The following is a 21994-nucleotide window of genomic DNA, read 5'->3' as shown; positions in this document are numbered from 1 at the left end:
CCCAGGGTGCATGAAAATCCAAGCTGCAGACTCCAGCCTCCTGTGGAGCAGCTCAGCCCCCCCAGCTCTGAAGGAATTACATCCAGGAAAAGGTGACATTCAGCTCAGGAAGGAGCAAGCTGGAGTGCTCTGGGTGGCAATGTATTTCTTGAGTCAAAACAAAACCAAACCACCCAAAAAAAAAAAACCCTTCTCTGCACTTGTGAGACCCCATCTTGAATTTTGCATCCAGTTCTGGTGTCCCCAGCAGAAGAAGGACATGGATTTGTTGGAATGAGTCCAGAGGAGGGACACAAAGATGATCCAGGGATTGGAGAAGCTCTGCTCTCAGGAGAGGCTGAGGAGCTGGGATTGTTCAGCCTGGAGAAGAGAAGACTTTGGGGCACCTTAGAACTGCCCCCTGTCCCTGAAGGAAACCTACAGGAAGGCTGGAGAGGGACTTTTCATAGGAGTGCCCAGTGATAGAAGGAGAAATGGTTTAAAACTGAAGGATTAGAGGTTTAGAGTGGATATGGGGAAGAAGTTCTTTAGTATGAGGGTGGTGAGACTCTGGAACAGATTGCCCAGAGAAGCTGTGGCTGATCAATCCCTGGAGGTGTTCAAGCCCAGGTTGCATGAGACCTTGAGGTGGATGAGAGGTGTCCCTGCCCATGGCAGGGAGGTTGGAGGAGATGATCTCTAAGGTCCCCTCCCACCTAAGCCATCCTATGATTCTTTAAAAATGGAATAGATGTGTGTGACCTTGACTTTCAAGGAGCAGGCTCAGGAAATTGAGGAACTGTTGCCACGCTGAACCAACCCAACATCTCTTCCAGCACCTGCTCAGGATTTCATGACCTGATGACCCCAGAGAAGCAGCAGGAAAGGCTGCATCAACCCTGCTCTGCCCAGCAGTGGGAATTGTACCCGGGAGACACACATTTCCCCAGAATCTGAGGAAATTCCAGGATTTAGGAGAAGCAAAGCTAGGAGGGAACTTACAACAGCGCGGACCCCGTACTGTTTCTCCACCTTCTCCTTCAGCTGCCTGAAGCAAACTTCCATCCGCTCGTGGAAGGGTCTCAGAGCCTCTGTCACCTTCTCCCCATGGATCCGGATGCCCTCAGCCAGGAATGGGATCTGGGAAGGGGAGGAAGATGCTGTTTCAGCCTGCCCAGCCCTCCCCGGGCAAAAGGTTAAGGCAAGACTCCTCTGCATGGTGCAAGAGGAGTGGAGGAGCCCGTGGAAAAATACAGGAAAATAAAATAAAGGAAAATAAAATAAAGAAAAATAAAATAAAGGAAAATAAAATAAAGGAAAATAAAAATAAAAAAGGAAAATAAAAAAAGGAAAATAAAATAAAAAAGGAAAAGAAAATAAAACCTAAAAGAAAAGAAAGGGAAATGAAAAGGGGAAAGGGAAAAGGGGAAAAGGAGAAAGGATAAAAGGGGAAAGGGGAAAGGGGAGAGGGGAAAGAAGAAAGGATAAAAGGGGAAAGAGGAGAGAGGAGAGGGGAAAGGAGAAAGGAGAAAGGAGAAAGGAGAAAGGAGAAAGGAGAAAGGAGAAAGGAGAAAGGAGAAAGGAGAAAGAAAGGAGAAAGAAAGGAGAAAGAAAGGAGAAAGAAAGGAGAAAGAAAGGAGAAAGAAAGGAGAAAGAAAGGAGAAAGAAAGGAGAAAGAAAGGAGAAAGAAAGGAGAAAGAAAGGAGAAAGGGGAAAAGGGAAAAGGGAAAAGAGAAGAGGGAAAAGGGAAAAGGGAAAAGGGAAAGGAGAAGGGGAAGGAAGTAAAATAAAGTAACACAAAATAATAAATAATAATAAATAATAACATAAACCAACATAAATATAATAAAATGTATATTTTTATCATAATCATCACCATCATTCCCTGCACATAAAGCACAACACAGTGAAACCAGACCATAAAGACCTGTTATACCTGACATCTTTTTTTCCCTGCTCACCAAAGTCCTGTACAATGACTCCAGGCACAGCTCTGCCCAGCAATCCTGCACTGCAGGCACAGCTCAGCTCCTCAGGTACCACAAATATTCCTGGGATCTTCTGTTCAGGGGCCCCCCCATGTTGTACTGATGAATGGGAACCCTCACACTGGGTTGTTAATCTCAGCCCTTTCCCAGCTGCAGGAGAATAAAACCTTGAAGGAGAAAATCCTTGCACGTTTTCTTTAATAAATACTATTTCTAAAGCTGCCAGTGATCTGCATCCTTGGCCATGTCTGTGGAGCAATATTTATTAATAAGCCATACAGTCCCATACACTACACATTTCTCCTTATAAAAATGGTTTTCTTGTCTTTGGGAACAAAAGAGGAGACAAAAATAAAATTCATTCTCTTTTGCAACTGAAAATACTCATTTATCTTCAAGGCATCTGTCACCAAATACCCATGCCAAGACAGGATTATAAAATCAGTTCATAGTGTGGAGGTGTAGCTGACCTTTTAAAACGTTTTAAGAGAGACATTTTCATTCCCACAGCTATCCAGACACACTGCTAGAGTTTTCTACCTCCAGCTTAGGAAAAATATTTCCTCTTCCAGGTCTGCTTCAGCCCACACAGAGTTCTGATTCCAACTTCAGATGCTCTCTGCAGCAATCAAGCTAAGAGGCTGCTTCTTAATAATTCATAATTAAATCATAATACTGATTAAAACCAGATTTTTTTTAATAAGACTGAGCAGCAATCAGAAGGAGTAGCTTTAATAGTAAGGTGAATAATAATAACAAAGATGAAGAAACTCAAAAAATCTCTGCTCAGAAAGACTATGCAGAAAAGTAAGATAATGACTTTTTTTTTTTTTTTTGCTGTAGCCACTCCCATTTATACTCACACATGGATTTGCACTCTACAAAAATTAACCATTAAAATCAGAATATTTCCTTGGTCTGAACGAGTAAATTAATTTCCAAAAAGGTTTGCAATTATCAGGCCAAACGGTGACCCTCCTGTTTTGCAAGGTAAGTGCTTGCTTGGATTGTTTATTAAAAAAACCAACACCCTGCTTTTTAAAAGGATTGTTCTTAAAAAAATTAAATTACCAAGATGAAGCCCACGTGGGGTTTGAAGCTTCAGCTCAGGCCATTTTTCCATGCAGAAAATGCACTAATGAGCCTGTCCTAGGAAGCAGCCATCTCCAGTGTAGAAAATCACATCATGGGAAGTAAATGAAATTTTTTAATTTTTTTTTTTTTTAGGGGAATGTCCCAGTCAGACAAAAAAAAAAAACAACAGTGCAGAAAGTGTTGAGGCACAAGACTGGAGAACAGGAAAGAGGAGGAACCAACTCTATGGGACTGAAAGCTCCCCAGAAAGCTCAGAAGAGACTTGTTCCTGCTTAACAGAACCTGAACAAACTTCCTGTGGTTTTGCTACAAAGCTCAGGCAAGATTTATGAGTCAGGTTATTTGGTCTCCTTCTCCAAAACCACTTAATCCCTAGAAACCTTTCTCAAGTACAGAAAGGAAGAACCTCTGGACTGTTTTATCATTTCTGCTTCACCTTCTTCCACTAACCTGAAAATTCTTCCTAAATCTCCTTCCCAGACACAGACCCAGGGAAATCTGGTGACAACTGACACTGAATTTTAAACCTGTTTTTTAACCCTTCAGAAGATGTGGAGCCAGAGGCAGAATTCTGCCACGTTCATGCTGCTGCTGCTTCACATTTCCAAAATTTTTTTTCTATTTCCAAAATAGAAATCTATTTCCAAAGTTTTTATTTTGGGCTCTATTTCCAAAGCCCCCACAGGGTGCTCTCCCCTTTCAGAGGTGAATGGAGAAGTAAAGGGAAGGTAAATAGCTGAAGTGAAACCAAAATTAGCTGAATGAGAAAAGGAACCAGCTCAAGACACTATTTACTCCAGACCTCTAATCTTTTTTTGATTTTTGAATTTCACAAAGTTCCACTGTGACTGAAACTTACTCTCTGATTCTGCTGTCTTTTCTTTGAAAAGATCTTTAGCTACTTGGCTGAAAAGACAGAAAAAACTACATGCATTTTCAATCTTTAATTTAATAGAAAATCTTAAAAGCAAATAATAGTATTATCATAAAATACAACTGTAAAAACTTAGCTTGGTGTGCTAGAATTCTTCCAGCTCTGTCAAAGCAGCACAAGATTTTTCTCCTACTTTTGGGATGATGTAAATAAATGAGCTGAATACAGAGTGACTACTGTCATCAGTTACTCACTTCATTACCATCATTTCAATCAACCATTTCATTATCCTCACATGAAAATAAAAGAACAGCTTGAAATGAGGTGGTTGCAGGGAAACATTTTTTACTGGGTTGGAAAAGCACTAAGATGGACAAAAAGGGACAGTGCTTTACAAATGACATTTATCTGATAAAAGAGTAGATAGAAAAGAATCATATACTTAAAATTCACTGGAATTATAAAAAGATGGTATCCTGAAGAGCATGAACTCCATGGCACCAAAAAAAAAAAAAAGTGAAGGGAAGATGATAGAAAACAGAAACTTGAATTTAACCAGCAGCTGATAAGGTGACTGTCAGGCTCCTGTTTCATGTACCCTGATTGATTGATACAGCATAAAGAAAATCTCCCTGCAATTAAAAAACTCCAAACCTCACATTTATTGAAAAATGAAGACACTTTCTTTGCTTTCAAGCACTGTTGAGCCCAGGATGAACCCGGAGCAGTGCCTGGCACCAGAGCTGCCACCACTGGCCAGTGCCCATGGAAAATGACATGGAAATAAACTGAGAGGAGGTTAAAGTCTTAGGATACACTTAAAAGTCTGTAAAAAACCCTAAGTTAATTTAGAAGTATAAAAATAGCTTGTGATCACTTTTTCCTTGTTCCTGTTGCTTTGGAGCTACAATATGGATGGGAAATTCTGTCCTTAGACCCAGAGAATAATTAAAATAAAATAAAATAAAATAAAATAAAATAAAATAAAATAAAATAAAATAAAATAAAAACAATTAAATTGCAATGTGATTAGCTGCCCATTATATTTTCAAGTAGTAACATTATTGCAACACTCAAATGTCACCAAAGGGAACCTTTGCCAAGGAGCAGTGGGTTTGCAATTGAACTGAAGTGTGGCTATCAGAGGCAAAGAGGGAGCTGACATGAAGCTGAGTCTCCTGGGATCAAATTATTTTCCTCTATAAAATGTAAAGCTCCTAAAATGTAATCTTCTGGAAGAGCTCACAAGAAAATAAATAACTAAATGTGTACATAAGTTTTTAAAATTTATTTTCTTTACAGACCAAGAGAGGTTTTATTCAGTGATGATTTTATGGTCTTCAGAGGATTTCAGTGCTGGGTTTTTTTTTCTGAATCTTTGGTTCTGCTACCTCTAAGATTGAAACCTACAGAAAGGTAAATTACTCCCTTTATTATGAAGACAAAACTGGATATAAAAGAGTAAATGATGCACTACCTCCTTCTAAAGGAAAAGCATTTCTAGTCATATTGATATTTTTGTAGTTACCATAAAATTATCTTGGGACCACTGGAAAACATCCAGTACGTGATGATGGAAAAAACATTGGAATTATTTCTTGTTAGTTTCTTGCTTCTTGAAAATGCTCTTTGGTACAGTAAACACAGATCTTCATGCAAGAGGGGGCTCCCTGCTTTGCCTCAGGCACTGGGTTGAAAACTTTGGTACCATTCCAAGTTTAAGAAACACTCCTTGTGCAAACCTATGAATATATTTCAATGATTTCTGCTCTAATATGTCATCATAAAAATACCAGTTCCTTCCATGTGCTTTAGGAATTACTCATGGCTTTGTACCAATGTTACACAGCAAATGAATTCCAGGTTTCAGAATGATCAATTTACTAAATGTTTGGTGTGCAATTTGATTTTTGCAACTCTCACATTTCCTATTTGGTGCTAAAAGGTGCTGTCAGTGCACATAAAAATGTTTATTAAATGGAAAATTCATTGTTTGAAGGAGAAAGTGAGTATGTGAAGAAGCAGCCCCAGGAGGAGGAATTCAGGGTTAGGCATTTCATTTTACCCTCTGAGAAGAATTCCTGAAACCAGCCTTAGAAAATTAAAATGCAAAACTAAATCACCAGCACCAGTGACCAAAACTGATAGAAAATCTTTTCTCACCTGCCACAGATGGGATATTTTTGCTATGTTAAGGTGATGAAAAAGAAGAAAAGGTTGATTGTGTTTGTTCCTTAGGGTTTCAGTGTATGACAGATGATGTCAGATTTGAAAAGATGAACTTTAGCTCAAGTTCTAAGACAATTTTAAATGGCAAAGAAGTGTACTCAGGATGAAGAGTTCAAGGTCTGAATTTTCACTCAAGTGACACCAAGCTGCCCCTGCATGGCAGCTGGCCCCAACCAGCCTGACTTGAGATTTTTTTTACCTGCCATGCAATCAGATCCTTCAGTTTTTCAATCTTGTCATGATCCTCTGGATGCTCATGCATGTATTTGTCAGTAAAAAAAGCCTAGGCAAGAGAGAGAAACAAGCAGTTATTTCAGAAAATCCATCCACATCTGCCAGGGAAGGTTTGCTTCTAGCAAAAAAGATAAATGAATCAACCCAGAAGTTCTTCAAAACAGCAGCAATAGCTACCAAGACAAATGAAAACCTAGGGAAGAGATATTTTATTTCATGTTTTAAGATCAAGACATCCATCTGCCACGAGCAGGGAAGTGGGCAGTGAGTATGGGGATCAAGACCAAGCTTTGTGGGCACCCTTCAGAGGACCCTGGCTCTCACTCTCTGAAATGTTTCCAGTACTTCCCAGCACATGGGACATTTTGGGAGATGACATGGGTGAGAGTTAGAGAAAAACACAAATAAATGGGTGGAGACAGCAACAAGTCAGTTTGCAAATATCTTCCCCATTTATGCTGCAAAATGGATGTTGCCTGTGTATGCCAGCTTAATAGGATTATTATTCACAACATATAAGGAGTTCCAGTGCTCAGAGCACCCCTGTGTTGAGATCTCATCCCACTTTAAAACTTTAAAAGCACAAACTGTAAAACTTTAACGAAACTTTAAAAGTTGTGCTGTAACATCCAGTCAACACTACTCAGCCATGTTCTGATTTTTCTCTCCGAAGTCTCTAACATTTGATTAAGTTCCAAATAATTAGGAGCAGGTTTCTCAGAGGAGCTGTGGCTGCCCCATCCCTGGCAGTGTCTCAGCCCTGGCTGGATGGGGCTTGGAGCACCCTGGGCTGGGGGAGGTGTCCCTGCCCATGGCAGGGGTTGGGACTGGAGGACCTTTAAGGTCCTTTCCAACCCAAACCAGTCTGGGATTCTATGAAATGTGAAAAGCCAAAAATGTATCCACAAGCATCAGAAAGTCATAAAAGATGGTAAGTTTTAAGCAATATTCTGCAACACACTCAAGGGGAGACTCCCAGAGGGTTTCTGTACCAATGCCCACACCTCTGCTGCCAGGAGAGGCTCAAAGAGCTGAACTGCTGCAGGACAGAGGATTTGGACCTTACCTTCTCATAGTTGGTGAACCCTCCCATGACTGCAGGGTCTACAATGCCATTAAGCAGCATGGAGAGGGGGTTAATGGGTAGATTTGGATCATTTAAGTGCTGCTGAACCATGTTATTGATCTTGTCATTGGTGAGCTGCATGGTTTCTATGGCATTTTCCAGTGGGCTGATTTCAACCTGAAAAAAAAAAAACCAGGAGCTTTTAATCAAGGAGTTTTTAACCTGCTACTAAACCAGCACGCCTGGAAACATTCAGGAATCCCATCCCAAAAGGTCCTTTAACCAGTAATTAATAGAAAGAAATTAATGTGGGTTCAGCATTTAGGTACTGGGCATCTATGTACTGGGGTAACTGATACCATGGGAGCAGGGAAAAAAGTTGAAGGTGCTTCTGTGCTATGAGAGAGATCACATCTCAGCAAAACATTTCAAAAGGCTCTGGCAGGAACCACGTGAGGTTTTGGAAGGATAAGGGAGAACATCAGAGATGACAAGTCGCTGAGTTTCAGCAGCCCAAAGAAGATCCAGCTTAGTGTAACAGTAAGAAATAAGAAATGATAACTTAAGGTGGATTTTCCATTGGAAAATGTAATCCTAAAGCAGCTCAGAAATCAAGGAGATATTTCTGCAGGGATTATTTCAGTGTATTTCCAAGGAAATGGAGTTTAGTAAGTTGAAGAGATGACTTTTAAGTTATCTGCTGTGCTTTTCCCATGGGGTCACATGTCCTTCATTTGAACAGCTGATAACTGGAGGAAGAAATTCTCACATAGCCTGGACTTGTATGAAGAGAGCTCCTCAGATGTCTTCATGGGCTTCATTTGCTTTTATCCTGTGTAAAACTTGATTTTAAATTGACTTAACTCCTGCTGTTATTTTCCTGTGTTTTTCCAGTTGCATCTATTGAAAAAATGGCATTTTAATTTTTAAATGTTGCTAAAATCTGTGCATTCAGTGAGTGGGCTAAAAGCTACTAACTTGCAGCAACCCACAGTGTAGACTGTCCTCACTGGAAGGCTTAAGTCATAGTCTACTTACATTAAAAAAAACCAAAAGATGTGGTAGGAGTAGAAAGGGAAGGTTAATTGAGGCCTGTGAGGCAAATGCAAGTGTATATTTGATTACAGCCTCATTTCCATAAATGCTACATAAACAAAGCAGCACTTCTACCTGGCTCTCAGTTGCTTCCCATGTTTCTGAGAAGCACTTCTAATCAAATCTCTTTAGTTGTTACCCTTACACCTGCCATCTGATTACATCAAGGATGTTTTAATTAGCATTTTTTCAAGTGCTCCTGGTGAATTATTCTGCAGGCAGGGAAGGAGCCCGAGGGTTCTGCTGGGGCTGGAAAGCAGAGAAGGCTCAGATGGACAGACCAGGGTTGGCCTTCAGAGCTCAAGCTGCCAGCAGTGAAACTGAGGGAAATGAAGACAACATTCACCTGATTCATCTATTCACAACATTCCCCAGCTGATTTGGCACGAGCCCCGGTGCCCATGGCAGGCTAAGTTTAGGATTCTGTCATTTGAATTAATGGGCTCAGAAGTATGCAATAATTTGTTGATGAATCATTGCTTTTAAAGCTCTTGAAGATCTGCAGAAATTAGCACTCACTGAGCTGACAGATCTTTCTTGACTTTTCTGTAGCAGCACTCATGGCTTGCTCCATCATTCCCTCCTTTGTTCTACTATTCTTATAATCCTCCCTCTAATCTTTTAAAAGCAGGCAGAGCACTGCAGTTCCCATCCTGCTACTCATAAACTGTGCTTTGGACCTTACTGAAAGCTATTTATTAAAAATATCTACACTTCTAAAAAAAATAGGAGCCTCGTTCCAAGGAGCCTGCAAACTCTGGCCACTGCACAGTCTATTTGTGGCAAACAGAAATGAGAGACTCCTGATGATACATTTGCAACACTAAGAAAATTAAACATCAAAACAAAACAGAGATTGCTATTTGTACTTTTTAAAGCCAGGTATAATTCAAACCCCAGTTTCTCAGCCACTGCCTGGCCTCAGCAAATTTTTCTCCTACAATGATTTGCATCCAGCTGAACCAAATCAGATAGAGAAGAATGAATGTGTATGACAAATTCCTTGTGGATAATGAGCAGACTGAAAAGGTTTAGGGTAAAAGTGTTCAGAAGGAATTTGAAAAGCAAACAGATTTAAGGAAATTATGCATGTTCCTATGGGTTATGTAAGATAACACACAGCATGGATTAAATTACTCAGTTCTCCCTGGGCACTGATCTGATGTGATCTCACCTCTTCCTTTAAAGATGTTCCAGTCCCGTCAATAAAATATGAAATGTGCAAAGCTACCTTAATTCCTGGTGTTTAGTAAAACATCAATAATATCTGTATCCCTAATCCAAATTTAGCATCACAGGGATATAAATCTCCTGAGGGTGCTTACAGGATTTCAGCTCCTGGGAACCCTGAGGAAAGTCAATAAGGATTTTGTAGTAAGTGTGGCAGAGCCAGGTCAAAAGTTCTCTGCTGCTGTCTTCTATGCACCTGACATAATCCTGACTTACAGGAAGTTTAGGGAAAGCACTTTCCTAGGATTTATGCACATTCCCATGCCAGGCAGAGTGTTGGACCTGCCTGCACAAAGCACCCTGTGAGGCTGAGCTCCTCACTCCTAAGGGGAAGAGACTCCCATCAGCTCCACCAGCCTTTACAAGACACTTTTTTTGCAGTCCTGAAGATAAACACAATCTTCTCTATCAGGATTATATTGAAAAACACAAAATTCATTAAATATTCAATGTGTTTTATTCAGCTGCCTATTACTGTCAAACATCACATTCATATTCTGTTACTATAGATACCATAGTAATTTTCTGCATTACTTCTGTTCATGTAATACAACTGTCCAACATAACCTCAATGGAGGAATGAGAAAGGTTTTAATTAATCATATGCAAATTGTTCTTTTCCTTTAAAAATAAGCCTCACAAGACAGATTTGAACACTGCAGTAACAATGTTTTTATTACTACTGAAGAATTACAGCTGCATACGAATAATTTAATCTTAAAGGCATTTAATGGATATGTCTTATCTAAACAGCCTCAATGGTAGAAGGAAGAAATGTGTAATTTGGACTTGCTCTCTAAGGTTGCTGGGGTGTATTTTAGCTAACTCTGGAGAAGAAACAAAAACAACCTTTCAGCACAAGTAGTAAGTAGAGAGAGGATGCAGACACACACAAGGCATGTGTGTTTTATGGTCTATTTTGAATAAATTAAAATTAAACCACCCAAATCCTCTTTTCTAAAATTCAGTCCAGTTTCATTGCCATGTACCAGGGCTCCCCTAACTTCCTTTCACTCAGCTCCCTCTTCATTTTGGGCACAGAGCTCACACTGCCCAAAGCCAGAAAGGATTTCAAAAAGTGCTTCCAGCACTTCTTTGGACCTTGTCCTGAAGGTCTGGGGGAACCAGTCTGCATTTCCTTCTCTTCCTTGTGGTAAACCATGACCCAAATCACCCTCCATCAACGATGAGCACCCTCAGCAGGCCATGTCCTTGTCCCAGGATGCAGACACAGCCACACTGCTCACTTGTGCAAGGAACCAGAGCACAGAAAAAAAGGAAAAGTCTCCCAGGCTGTATAATTCTTTTCTACAACCCCAGGAAAGCCAAACTGGTCTTACCATGAAAACTGATTTGACTTCAAACCACCTCAGAATGCCAGGTAATTTGTAGGCTGTCACGTAGATGGTTCTCTCAATCCACATATTCTGCAGGTAGAACATAAACATCGTGTTATTCCACCTGAAATAAAGCCTTGAAATATTAGCATCAGGAAAAGGAACTGCAGTACACCAGTCCTTGTGGAGCCAGGGGAAAATTTCAAATGCAACCTGCTGGGGAGATGATTTACATCCCACACCTCATTTAGTGGAGAGCAACTGCTCTCTTTCCAAAGCAGAAAGATCCACAATGTGAAAGATCCACTGGTCGTACTGGTTTTACTGGTGTCATTTTTCCCCTGGAAGCTCTGGAGCTTTGTTGGACAATTTATCACAAAACCAGATCCTGATAAAGGGAAAGCTGAGGGATTTAGCATCTCTCCCTTCACATGTGTGTGTCTGGTTCATAACCAACACCAAAGACATCTCTTCATCAGATTTTTTTAGACCTGATATATGCTGGTAGTTCATCTTATTTATTGTGAAGCTTTTTTTGAACAGAAGAGGTTATTCCATCCTCCACTAAAAGAAAAGCTTTCAAAGTGATTTAGATACACCTGAATTTTTTTACCTCCACTCAGAACATATTTGTACAGGCTCTCTAGCACCATGGTTTCAGACAGAGTTTCCTACTCCTTCAGCTAAAGCCATGCAGATCAGCAGATTAGGAATTTTTGGCATAACAAACACCAGGAGAAGCCAAAGACACTGAAGTGCCTGAATAACTGACCAGTCTTAGCTGTGGGAAACCAAATACCCAGCATTTATTGGCACATTAATAAGATCAGAGCCTGCTACTACACGGAGAACCAAGGCTTTGCTCCAGATAGGATGCACTAATTTATTATTTAATTACTGCTTTACTGCTACTGCACCCACTAGAATCTGGGTGAATAAAATGTTCTGAAAAAGAACCAAAATGCAATCAACTTGAGGCTACCTGTTGTATACACTTGGGTGACACAAGCCTGTGCTTAGGGGGAGTTTTATTGACCATTAGATGAAACATATGGTTCAGGCAAAAAAAAAAAAAAGGTGAGAAAGATTTTTCTCGGCAAAAAGATTTTTAGAAGATGCCTGACTAGAATCTTCTTGGCAGGACAAATGCAGATATATTCTATTTTTCAGATATATTCTATTTTTTCAGATATATTCTTTTTTCAGATATATTCTAAATTTCTTACTAAAATAGCTGCTTTTTGAAAATAATAATGAATAATAAAATAGCACTGTCTATTTTTTCTATTGGCATAAACCAGAACACAAAATATCGGTTTAACTGATATCCTATGAAAAACAATCACATTTAAAGCCAGAATTTATTTTTCAACAACCAGAACATAACGAATGGCTTTGATTCTCAAAATTAAGCAATCCCCCCAAAAATTATTCTGGTTTTTTTTTGTTTGTTTACCGCAAATTCATTGTCTGGGTTTTTTTCTCCTTTTCGAACCGGGCGTGAGTACTCGAAGCGTTGGACTTCATTCACCCTATAGAAACTGACAAAAAAAGGGAAAAAAGCACAATCAAAACCCAACACTATCTCCTCAGGGATTGCTGCTACACTCCAGGACTGTAAAACAAGTCCGTCCATAAACAAAAAATGCTCCTGGGATCACTGTTCTCCAGGGGCTTGGAGGGAATCTCTGCTGATATGAGGAATATCCATGGAATAGCCCCAGAATTTCTGCCCTCCTTGGCTGTGGAGAGATGTGCCAGACAAGACAAAGAATGACTTGAAGTGTTACAAAGGAGACAGAAAATTGCAGAAAAAACCCCAGACTCACCTCACGATTTGCTCTGACACCGGCCGGTGAAATTTTGAGGGTAAATCCAGTTTTGGCTTTACAGTGAAGCACTGAATATCTGAATTCAGGGGTTAAGGAAAGCCAATTTCAAGCCACTGGAAGTGGAGGAAGGAGAGAACAACCAAATGGGTGCAGACAGAACAAGAAAAATCAGCGCCTTGCGCCCAGAACGGCAGAAATCCAACAGCCTCCTGCTTGCCTTGGCCATAAATCTGGGCCATAAACCCAGGCAGCTGCAGGAGCCACTGGAAAACCCAAGGATACACTGACCAGAGGAGTTTTTAATGTCATCACCCGGGGGAGATGTTGTTTTCATCTTCTCTGCATTTGGGAACTGAGTCAGCAGCCTGGCCTCAAAGTCCTCGCGGCGCTCGTACTCCTTCCCCCGGTAAATGAAAACTTTGTTCTGCAAAGAAACCAAACAGAGCATCCCAGTTCCAGTAGCCTCAGGGACAAACTGGGATCTTGGAAGCTTTGGCTCCAGTGAGACACTTGGCATTCCACACTCTGTGATATCATCATCAATAGTTTATATAATTCATAACATTCAGAGAGACTTTCACTCATTCAGAGAGACTTAGAGAGGCTGGAGAGTTGGGCAGGGAGAAACATGATGAAATTCAACAAGGGGAAGTGTAGAGTTTTGCATTTGGGGAAGAACAACACGATGTCCCAGTATAGGTTGGGGGCTGAGCTGCTGGAGAGCAGTGTAGGTGAAAGAGACCTGGGGGTCCTGGTAGACAAGAAGATGCCCATGAGCCAGCAATGTGCCCTTGTGGCCAAGAAGGCCAATGGCATCCTGGGGTGCATTAGAAAGGGTGTGGTTAGTAGGTCAAGAGAGGTTCTCCTCCCCCTCTATTCTGCATTGGTGAGGCCACACCTGGAGTATTGTGTCCAGTTCTGGGCCCCTCAGTTCAAGAAGGACAGGGAAGTGCTTGAAAGAGTCCAGCACAGAGCTACTGAGATGATTAAGGGAGTGGAACATCTCCCTTATGAGGAAAGGCTGAGGGAGCTGGGTCTCTTTAGTTTGGAGAAAAGGAGACTGAGGGGTGACCTCATCAATGTTTTCAAATATGTAAGGGGTGAGTGTCAGGGAGATGGAGTTAGGCTTTTCTCAGTGGTGACCAGTGATAGGACAAGGGGTAATGGGTGTAAATTGGAGCATAGGAGGTTCAAGTTGAATATCAGAAAAAATTTTTTTACTGTAAGGGTGACAGAGCCCTGGAACAGGCTGCCCAGGGGGGTTGTGGAGTCTCCTTCACTGGAGACATTCAAAACCCACCTGGACACGTTCCTAGGGGATGTACTCTAGGGGGCCCTGCTCTGGCAGGGGGGGTTGGACTAGATGATCTTTCCAGGTCCCTTCCAACCCCTAGGATTCTAGGATTCTATGATAACAATTCGATCCAGGCCAAATGGATTTCCTTGCGTCCAATCCAGCACTGAGCCCATTAAGCACACGCTTAATTAAGGCATTTTTATAAACAACTCTAAATTCAGCAGGATCCAAACACTTGGTTTCAAGGCTCTATGCAACAGGTGCCCATTAAATGTGTATTAAGACAAAATATATCCCCCACCAAATCCAAGACCACCCTCTCTGATTTCCCCTTGCCATGGCTAATGGTGGGATGGGTGGAAATAAACCAGAATTAGGCTTTTTATCCACAAATATTTATTCAAAGGCATTGAGGTGAACCAGCAAGAGTAGCAGAGAAAAGTGTAAGTGGAAAACAGTAGCAATTTTAGAGCAAAGTTTCAAAACCACTGACTTCTTCAGCAAGAATTATATACCCTAGACTTCATATTTGTTTGTTACAATTTTGCTGTTGTACAGCTGTCTGCACACAGCAGAATTTTTAATTTTTTAAAATTAAGTATGTTGTATTTGTAAGTACTGGCTTCTTTTTTTAACAATAACAGAAATTAAGATAAATTTTAGACAGTCCAGTTATGTTCTGACCAAGCACATTAAATTCTAAAGAAAAATGTAAAGGAGGGCTTGCATATTTTTAACTGGCCAAACATATTGAAGTAAGTTTTGATATGGATGCAACCCTTGAATCTGAATATGCTTGACCCCATTCCTCACCTCAAAATGATCACATGGTGATAAAATTATAGGTCACTTATTAGGAAAGGGGTGTTATGACTAGGGATGGTGAACAGGAATAGTCTATATCTGCCCAGCTAGGTTTAGTTCTGCAATCTGAGCACTTGCTGTGCCTTTTGAAATGCACAGTACATGAAAGATACTCTCAATTTGAGGAAAAAATAATGTAGAAAAAAAAGCAGGTGGTTATAAAGTGTACACACACACCTGTATATACACAGTGTATATATATACTAATTCCTGTATATTTACATACTTCTAATTCACAGGAAAATGGCACTAGCACAAAAAAGCTTCTATTAAGGATTCTCTCAGTCAGCAAGGTGCTTAACAGCCCATTTTTCAGAGCTTTTATGGCTCATTTGTTACAAACTGACCAATCCATGAGGATTTTATAAAGCATGGTGTTCTCCCATGTGTACAAAAAAAAGAAAATCATTCTGTTGTGAGGCACAAAAGCACATTCTGAATGCAGCCTGGGATGATTGTAGCAGATGAACACCATTCTGCACAGGTTAACAGAGCCTACAGGAAAGCTGTGATGATCCCAGGGCCAACCCCCTCTGGGGAGCAGCTTGGGATCACCAGGGGTTCCTGATGTCCCCCAAGGGTAACATCAACTCTGGGGAGAGCAACTGGACCTGTGAAAAAATGTCACAACCATTCCCAGCCACAATCCCCTCTGCAAGGTTGTCAGTGACTTTAGGAGAGATTCATCATTTTCAATATTCCTGATAATGCAATTCTTCCCTGTGAGAATATCATAAAATATTAATTCAATCAACTTCTGGAGAAATGAGTTGGTCAGTCTTAACTGTGACTCTTTCTTGCTGGATATTAAATATTTTTTTTTGCCTGGTGAAACTTCAGAAATTATTAATGTACATTTTACAGAACTCTTTCTAAAGCTTTTTTACTTAATGTGCCATAACCTTTTTTTGCTTGATAAAATCTGTGACATGTAAATGACCCAACAAGTATTTCAAGCACAACACTTGGTAGTTTTTCCCCACTGCAGCTCTTCCCAGCTCCTTTTTGCTACCCACAGCAGCCTGCACACCATCAAGCCTTGGTGTCTGGAACTCACATCTGGCTTGGCCAGTTGGCAGAACTGCATTTCCCAGGCCTTGGGGCAGCCTGGGGGATGGGTGGTCCTGCCCACCTACCAGTTCTTGTTTGAGGGTTTGTACAAAAATATTTCTAAAGTTTTCTGTCTGGGTATCTGATCACGAGGTTTCTGTCAGCAATGATCACCCTTAGACAAATCCTTTCTGCAATCACCATCTGTTTGGTTCTTTACTTTTAATGCACCACCTCTGTGTGTTTTACACACACTTTTAATTCACCAGGCTTGCTCCTGGTATTTATTATGGCATCATCTGAGAGAGTTACCATGGAATTACTCTGATAGAACCAGGAACTCACCTCCTAAGTGAGTATTTCAGGAGTAAACCTATTCCCAGCCCCTGATCTGAGACTAAATCTCCCTGAGTCACCTGGACTAAGAGAATAATCTGAGAATAATAGCAACAACTTTTTTCTTCTGTCTCTTGAACTACCTTAATCTACCCTTAACTGCTCCACAGGGGGTTGGGAGAGAGGCTCTTTCCAAACTGAAAATCCTCAGCTCTTCAGATCAATATGAGCAGCACAGCAGCTGAACAGCCAACATATTATTTCCCTGTCACTAATGCCAGAGAAACACCACACAGGCACCATGCAGATGTATTAAATTCCCTCCCTCAGCCACCAGTTCAACTCCAGAACGCTCCTGGGATCAGTGGGAAAAATCTAAAATGCCATTTCCCAGCATCAATGAAATGACATGTTTTAAATTGACTCATGCAAATCAGTGATAAGAGATTGCTTTTAAAGGTGCCACACATCCCTGATATTTATTTTCATCTTAATGACCATGCTGGAAAGGATACTCCCAGGAAAACATGATCACATCCAAAAGGCTTCTCTTGTTCTCTGCCATGCTCCTATGTCTCTGTCTGTATCTAAGTATTCCTGCCAGGCAAAACTGTCACCATTTCAGATGCCACAGGTTATTGCCCTGATTTATGGATTGGGTGGATTAGTTTCACTCCTGCTGACACTCTGAAGAAGTAAAAACCACTGGATATTTTCTAAGAAGCAGCTTCTCTACTCAAATTCAACTCTTCCATATTAGCAACAGGAAAGGAAAAACTTATGTTTGTTTTATAAACCTAAATAACAATCATGGATGTTGGGTAGGCTGTAAACACCACACTGACCTAAAACCATGGACTTTTTCCTCTACTGAGAGGAATTCCCAAGGCAAGAAACCTTGCTGCCAGCTGTGGGGAGTGATGGACACTTACCCTGATGAAGGTTGGGAACCCCTGCCCGTAATATCCAACTGCAAAATAGTCTGGTTTGGGTCTTATCACCTTCACAATGTTCTCATAGAACTGGGCTTGCTTCCTCTGCAAAATAAAAAGGAGGGGTTTTAATGACCAAGAGAGAAGATTCCTTAAGCTCAAGATCAAGATCTTTTATGTGTTTGTAACCCAAAGGTGTAAGTTTCATCTCCCCTTTTCCTTCTAGCAGATGTATGTTAATATTTTGGAATACTAAACTATGTAACCACTATTTTTATGCTCATTTTGGTGAGCCTCATTGTTTCATATCCAAAATCTCTGTTTTGATGAAAAAGTCAAAGACTCTGCAAGGCAGAAGAACCAGAAAGATGAAGCCCACACTGCTAAAACCAGGTGGTATCCTCAAACCCAATGTCACTGTCACTGGTGCAATGTCACCATATTTATGCCCACCTTGAGCTGGGATGAAGCAGATAAAGAATTCAAAGAAATTAAGGATGATGAACTCTGGTGAGTGAAACAGCAAAATGGATCAAACTCCTCAAAAGCCCAGAATATTCAGAACTGAACTGGAATCATGTCCCAACCTCTGTGGAAATGGTTGAGGGGTGGTAACAGCTGCCATTTATCTCTTTGGAGAAGAGAAGGAAATAAAAAATGGTGCAGGTATAATTAATGGGTAACGTCAGGGCAAAAATAACTGACTCCAGAGATGAATGCTTGGGGATTATTCAGATCTAAAAAAAGAAATGTGAATGTGGAAAGAGACTTCAGAGAGACTGGGCATTTTTTCATCTTCCCATTTACATTTAAATTCCAAATTTCTTTTTATACCTCAAATAATGCTGTTTAAGATTACCAAAATATTTTCTTTCAGCTAAAAAAAACCACCCAAAAATCATCTTTTTCAGACCCTTCAGCAATAGCCAGTTAATCAAGAGTCATCCAACAAAGCCAAAGCAGGCATTTAATTCTGTATTTTACTGTCAGAAGAGAGATTATCAAGATCATTTTAAAAGCACAGAATTAAATTCTGAAAAAAAATAAATGTGTAGTGTCTATCCCATTAAGAAAACCTACCAGAAGTTCACTGAGTTGTTCATAATCAAACATTTCATTTTCATACTGTTCTGCAAGTTCTTTACCCAAGGCAATGGCCTCCTCCCACATCTGTTGGAAAAAAACCACAAATAAATTACAAAAAAAAGCAACAGCCCAACAAAAACCTGAATTACATACCTTGGTTAAACACCATTGGGATAAAATAAATCTTAATAAAACTCAACAATCATGTCACATGCCTGCAAACACTGTGCATCTGATTTGCCAAACAGCTGTGGCAGCATCACCCACGTGGCTGTATTTGATGCAAATCAAGTAAAATCCTCAAAATGCTTCAGAAATAAGATGATTCCTGTTAGCCCAACTCAATCCCAAATAATGGGTAAACACAGAGAGAACCCTCACCCCTGGACTTTGGATAAATATTGCTGATCAATTACAGTCCATAATGAACTCTCCCTCTATTATCTCTCTCAGATAGATAGTATCTGATACATCTAATATAATCAGATATCAGCCCAGATAGGCAATTTCCAGATATTGCTTTCAACAAATATTCCTTAGATTTGGTTCTTATTTTCCCTCTTCTGTTCTTCAACCATGAAATTCCACAGCCCTCTCAACTGACCCAAAGAAATTTAACAAACTCCTTCAGCTCTTCTGTAGCCAACGAGCTTCCTGAGGAGCAGCAACAATGCTTGGAAATGTGGATTTTTCATTGCTCTCTACATACAAACACCCACTAAAACCCCAAAGAAGGGAGAAGATGGGGAGCTGCAAGAGGAGAAATAATTACAGGAGGCTGCAGGGAGAAAGGGTGGAGAATTCTTCTCCTGAACTAAGAGAAAGCACTGGGGGCAGAAATTGCAGCTGAGCAAGGGAAAGGAGCTTCTGAGTTCTAAAGACAACAAAAGAGCAGAAATTTGGGCAAAGAGGGATTGATCAGTGACCTAATTTAAGACAGAAATGTGAGGGATGCTGACCAGGGGCAGAGCTACACCTACACTTGCTCCTTCTGGCTCTCCACAACGTTCAACCCCTTCTTTGATTTTCTCATTTCTACAACAGGTTCAAAATATGATTTATCCAAGGTAGAGGACTGGAATAAGCATGAATTAAACTCACTTTTATCAAGTATTCTGACTATGAACAACCTATTGGAAGGAATTAATTGCAACCATTGCAATGAGGGATCAGGCCTGCAGGAAGCCAGGAGGCAGTTTCTAGAGGCTGCAGAGCAATTTCTGTAAAGGGAAGGATGGGAATGTTTTTTATCTGCATTGTGTGTCTAATCCAGAATGATGCCACTGAGCAGATTTTGAGCTCTAAACAAAAATTAGCATGAGTTTAATAGCAAAGGGCAGAGCTGCAGAAAATGGAGCACACTCCCACATACTAGGCTGAGTTAGTTTTGACTCAGAAGAGCACAATTTAGAGAAATAAGCCAATATTTGCTTGCCAAGTCAGCAAGTGAAACCTTTTGAAATCACCTCACCTTACTTCATTTTAATTGCCACTTGCTTGTCAATTCCAGGCACCCCTTACCTCTCCTGCACACTTTCATTTGAAGGAAAATGGTGGTACCATGATTTTGCTCCAGATTTCCCTGGTCCCTCTCCCAAACCCAAGCACTTCTCCTCAGTTCTCTGCTCTGAAGGTTTTTCTGGATGAACTCGGGCAAACCAGCTTTGGCACTGAACAAGACTGGAAATCAATGAGAACCTAAATCATCTGAGGTTTGCATCAACCCCCTGAGCACAGTGCTACCTGTAGGCAGCACAAAGGAAAACTTTGGCAGAACTAAACCTTTTTTGTGATGATTTTTTCTCCCCCTTCTCATCCTTGTCAGCCCAGACTGTAAAGACTCTGGAGTAGGGGCTGCGTTTGCATTGCAGCCTCCTCAAATCCTTTAGATGATACTGACTATAAACATTAATAATGAATTTTATAAATGTTTCAGAGCCTAAAAAAATGAATCCTCAAATTAATTATGATCTAGATTTAGTTCATCTCCAATATACAGGCAGTAAATCAACAGCCTGAGAATTCTTCGATGTATCTATTCCCCTATCTATAAGTAGAGATGAACAGGAAAAAAAATCAGAAAAAAAAATAGTCAGATATTATGGACAACATTTCTTCTGTCTTAAATTAATAGATTTAGGTTTAAAAGTCTTTAAAGTTAGTTTACAAGTTACACTGCTCATATTTTGGTTCATTATTTTTACTGGAATGCTTTCACATAGAGGTAAGAGAGGAAACAACTCCCTCTCACCCTGCAAACAGATGATAACAGTGGGGCTTTCAGTTTTTGCTGGCATTTAACTTGGCTTCTCCCTCCCACCCAGGGCTGTGTCTCAGAGAAAAGCACCTACTTCTTGTCACTTCTCCCTCTTCCAAACCCCACAGCTCCATCTGGAAATCCAACTGTACCCTTCAGTCCTCTGAAGGAACACCAAGAACTCAGCATCATTTGATTCAATTTGAAAACCCCAGAGCTCCACGAGTCCATGAACCCCTCAGCTCTTCCCTTGGTGCCACTGGACCCCAACACCTCCAACATCCCCCAAACCCAAACCCGAGCAGGAAATTTTTCCAGCAGCAGGAACCGTGTGTTTAAAATCCCCTGCACAACCCTCTGAAAAATTTCTCTGTTTACTACAAAGCAAATTTATTCAGGTGAGGACAGCAGGGCTGTAGCAAAGGCTCCTGATAAATGCAATCTATATTCTTGAAGGTCAATAGCTCCCAATCTGCTGCCTCCCAGGTCCCCTGCCTTGGAAACTTTCCCAGGTTTGCCCAGGACAGGGCAGGACTTTTGGAGGAATGAGCCACACCAGGAGCTACTACCCAGGATTTGTACCATCTACAGCTCATTAATGCAAGAAGCAATTTATCTGGAGAGTGCACCAGAGAGAGAGAGAGAATGCTGATAGAGGAAGGAAAATGCTTCTTTTATACTGAAAGCATAAGAAAAATGTCTGTAGCCTGAATTTAGCTGTGTAGACACAAGCTGCAAGTTGTGACAGGAAAGACTTTGAGGACGTGGGAGATCTTTTCAGGGAAAACCCAGCAAGTTAGTTTATTTTTGAAGCTGGGTTGCTTGTTGCCCAGAAAGAACTGCAGCAGCCAATTTAATTTTTTAGCTTCTTTAATAGCAGCAAAGGAGGATCTTAGGATATTTCTTAGCTCCTGCTGAGTTAATGGCCAGTAAAAATGAAATAGTCCAGGATCATTATCATGCAATATCCTGATGGATGAGGGACATTCCAAGCTGTTTAAATTCCAGATAGTGTTAATTAAGCATCAGGTGAGCTCATTATTTTAAATCAAATGACAGAACTCAGCATTACTTTATTGCTGGTACCAAATTCAAGATGTGTATGACACAGCCATAGCTGAAGATGCTTTGCAACAACCTGTGGTATTTATTCATGTGGAACCTGGCCAGCCTCTGGCTCTTTCCTCTCAGCAGAATGTCCCTGTCCTTCCCA

The 21994-nt window shown here is 40.7% G+C and overlaps 1 protein-coding gene across 2 annotated transcripts in view; it reads right to left on the bottom strand.

The window, feature by feature from the left end:
- The window catches only part of DOCK1 (dedicator of cytokinesis 1), a 277133-nt gene that overhangs the window by 23463 nt on the left and 231676 nt on the right, over positions 1–21994 (bottom strand). For both annotated transcript variants that reach the window (XM_071749684.1, XM_071749683.1), the window contains exons 39-47: positions 18519–18608; positions 17439–17543; positions 13242–13383; positions 12957–13035; positions 12584–12668; positions 11131–11217; positions 7466–7642; positions 6365–6448; positions 982–1119 (exon numbers count right to left, since the gene is read on the bottom strand). In XM_071749684.1, the coding sequence (XP_071605785.1) occupies positions 982–1119; positions 6365–6448; positions 7466–7642; positions 11131–11217; positions 12584–12668; positions 12957–13035; positions 13242–13383; positions 17439–17543; positions 18519–18608 (987 nt within the window). The remainder of the gene's footprint in view (positions 1–981; positions 1120–6364; positions 6449–7465; positions 7643–11130; positions 11218–12583; positions 12669–12956; positions 13036–13241; positions 13384–17438; positions 17544–18518; positions 18609–21994) is intronic.

This window comes from Heliangelus exortis, chromosome 7 (assembly GCF_036169615.1).
Source record: "Heliangelus exortis chromosome 7, bHelExo1.hap1, whole genome shotgun sequence".
NCBI classification, from domain to species: Eukaryota; Metazoa; Chordata; class Aves; order Apodiformes; family Trochilidae; genus Heliangelus; species Heliangelus exortis.
Note: the sequence above shows the minus strand (reverse complement) of the source record. Positions and strands in the feature narration are given on the sequence as shown.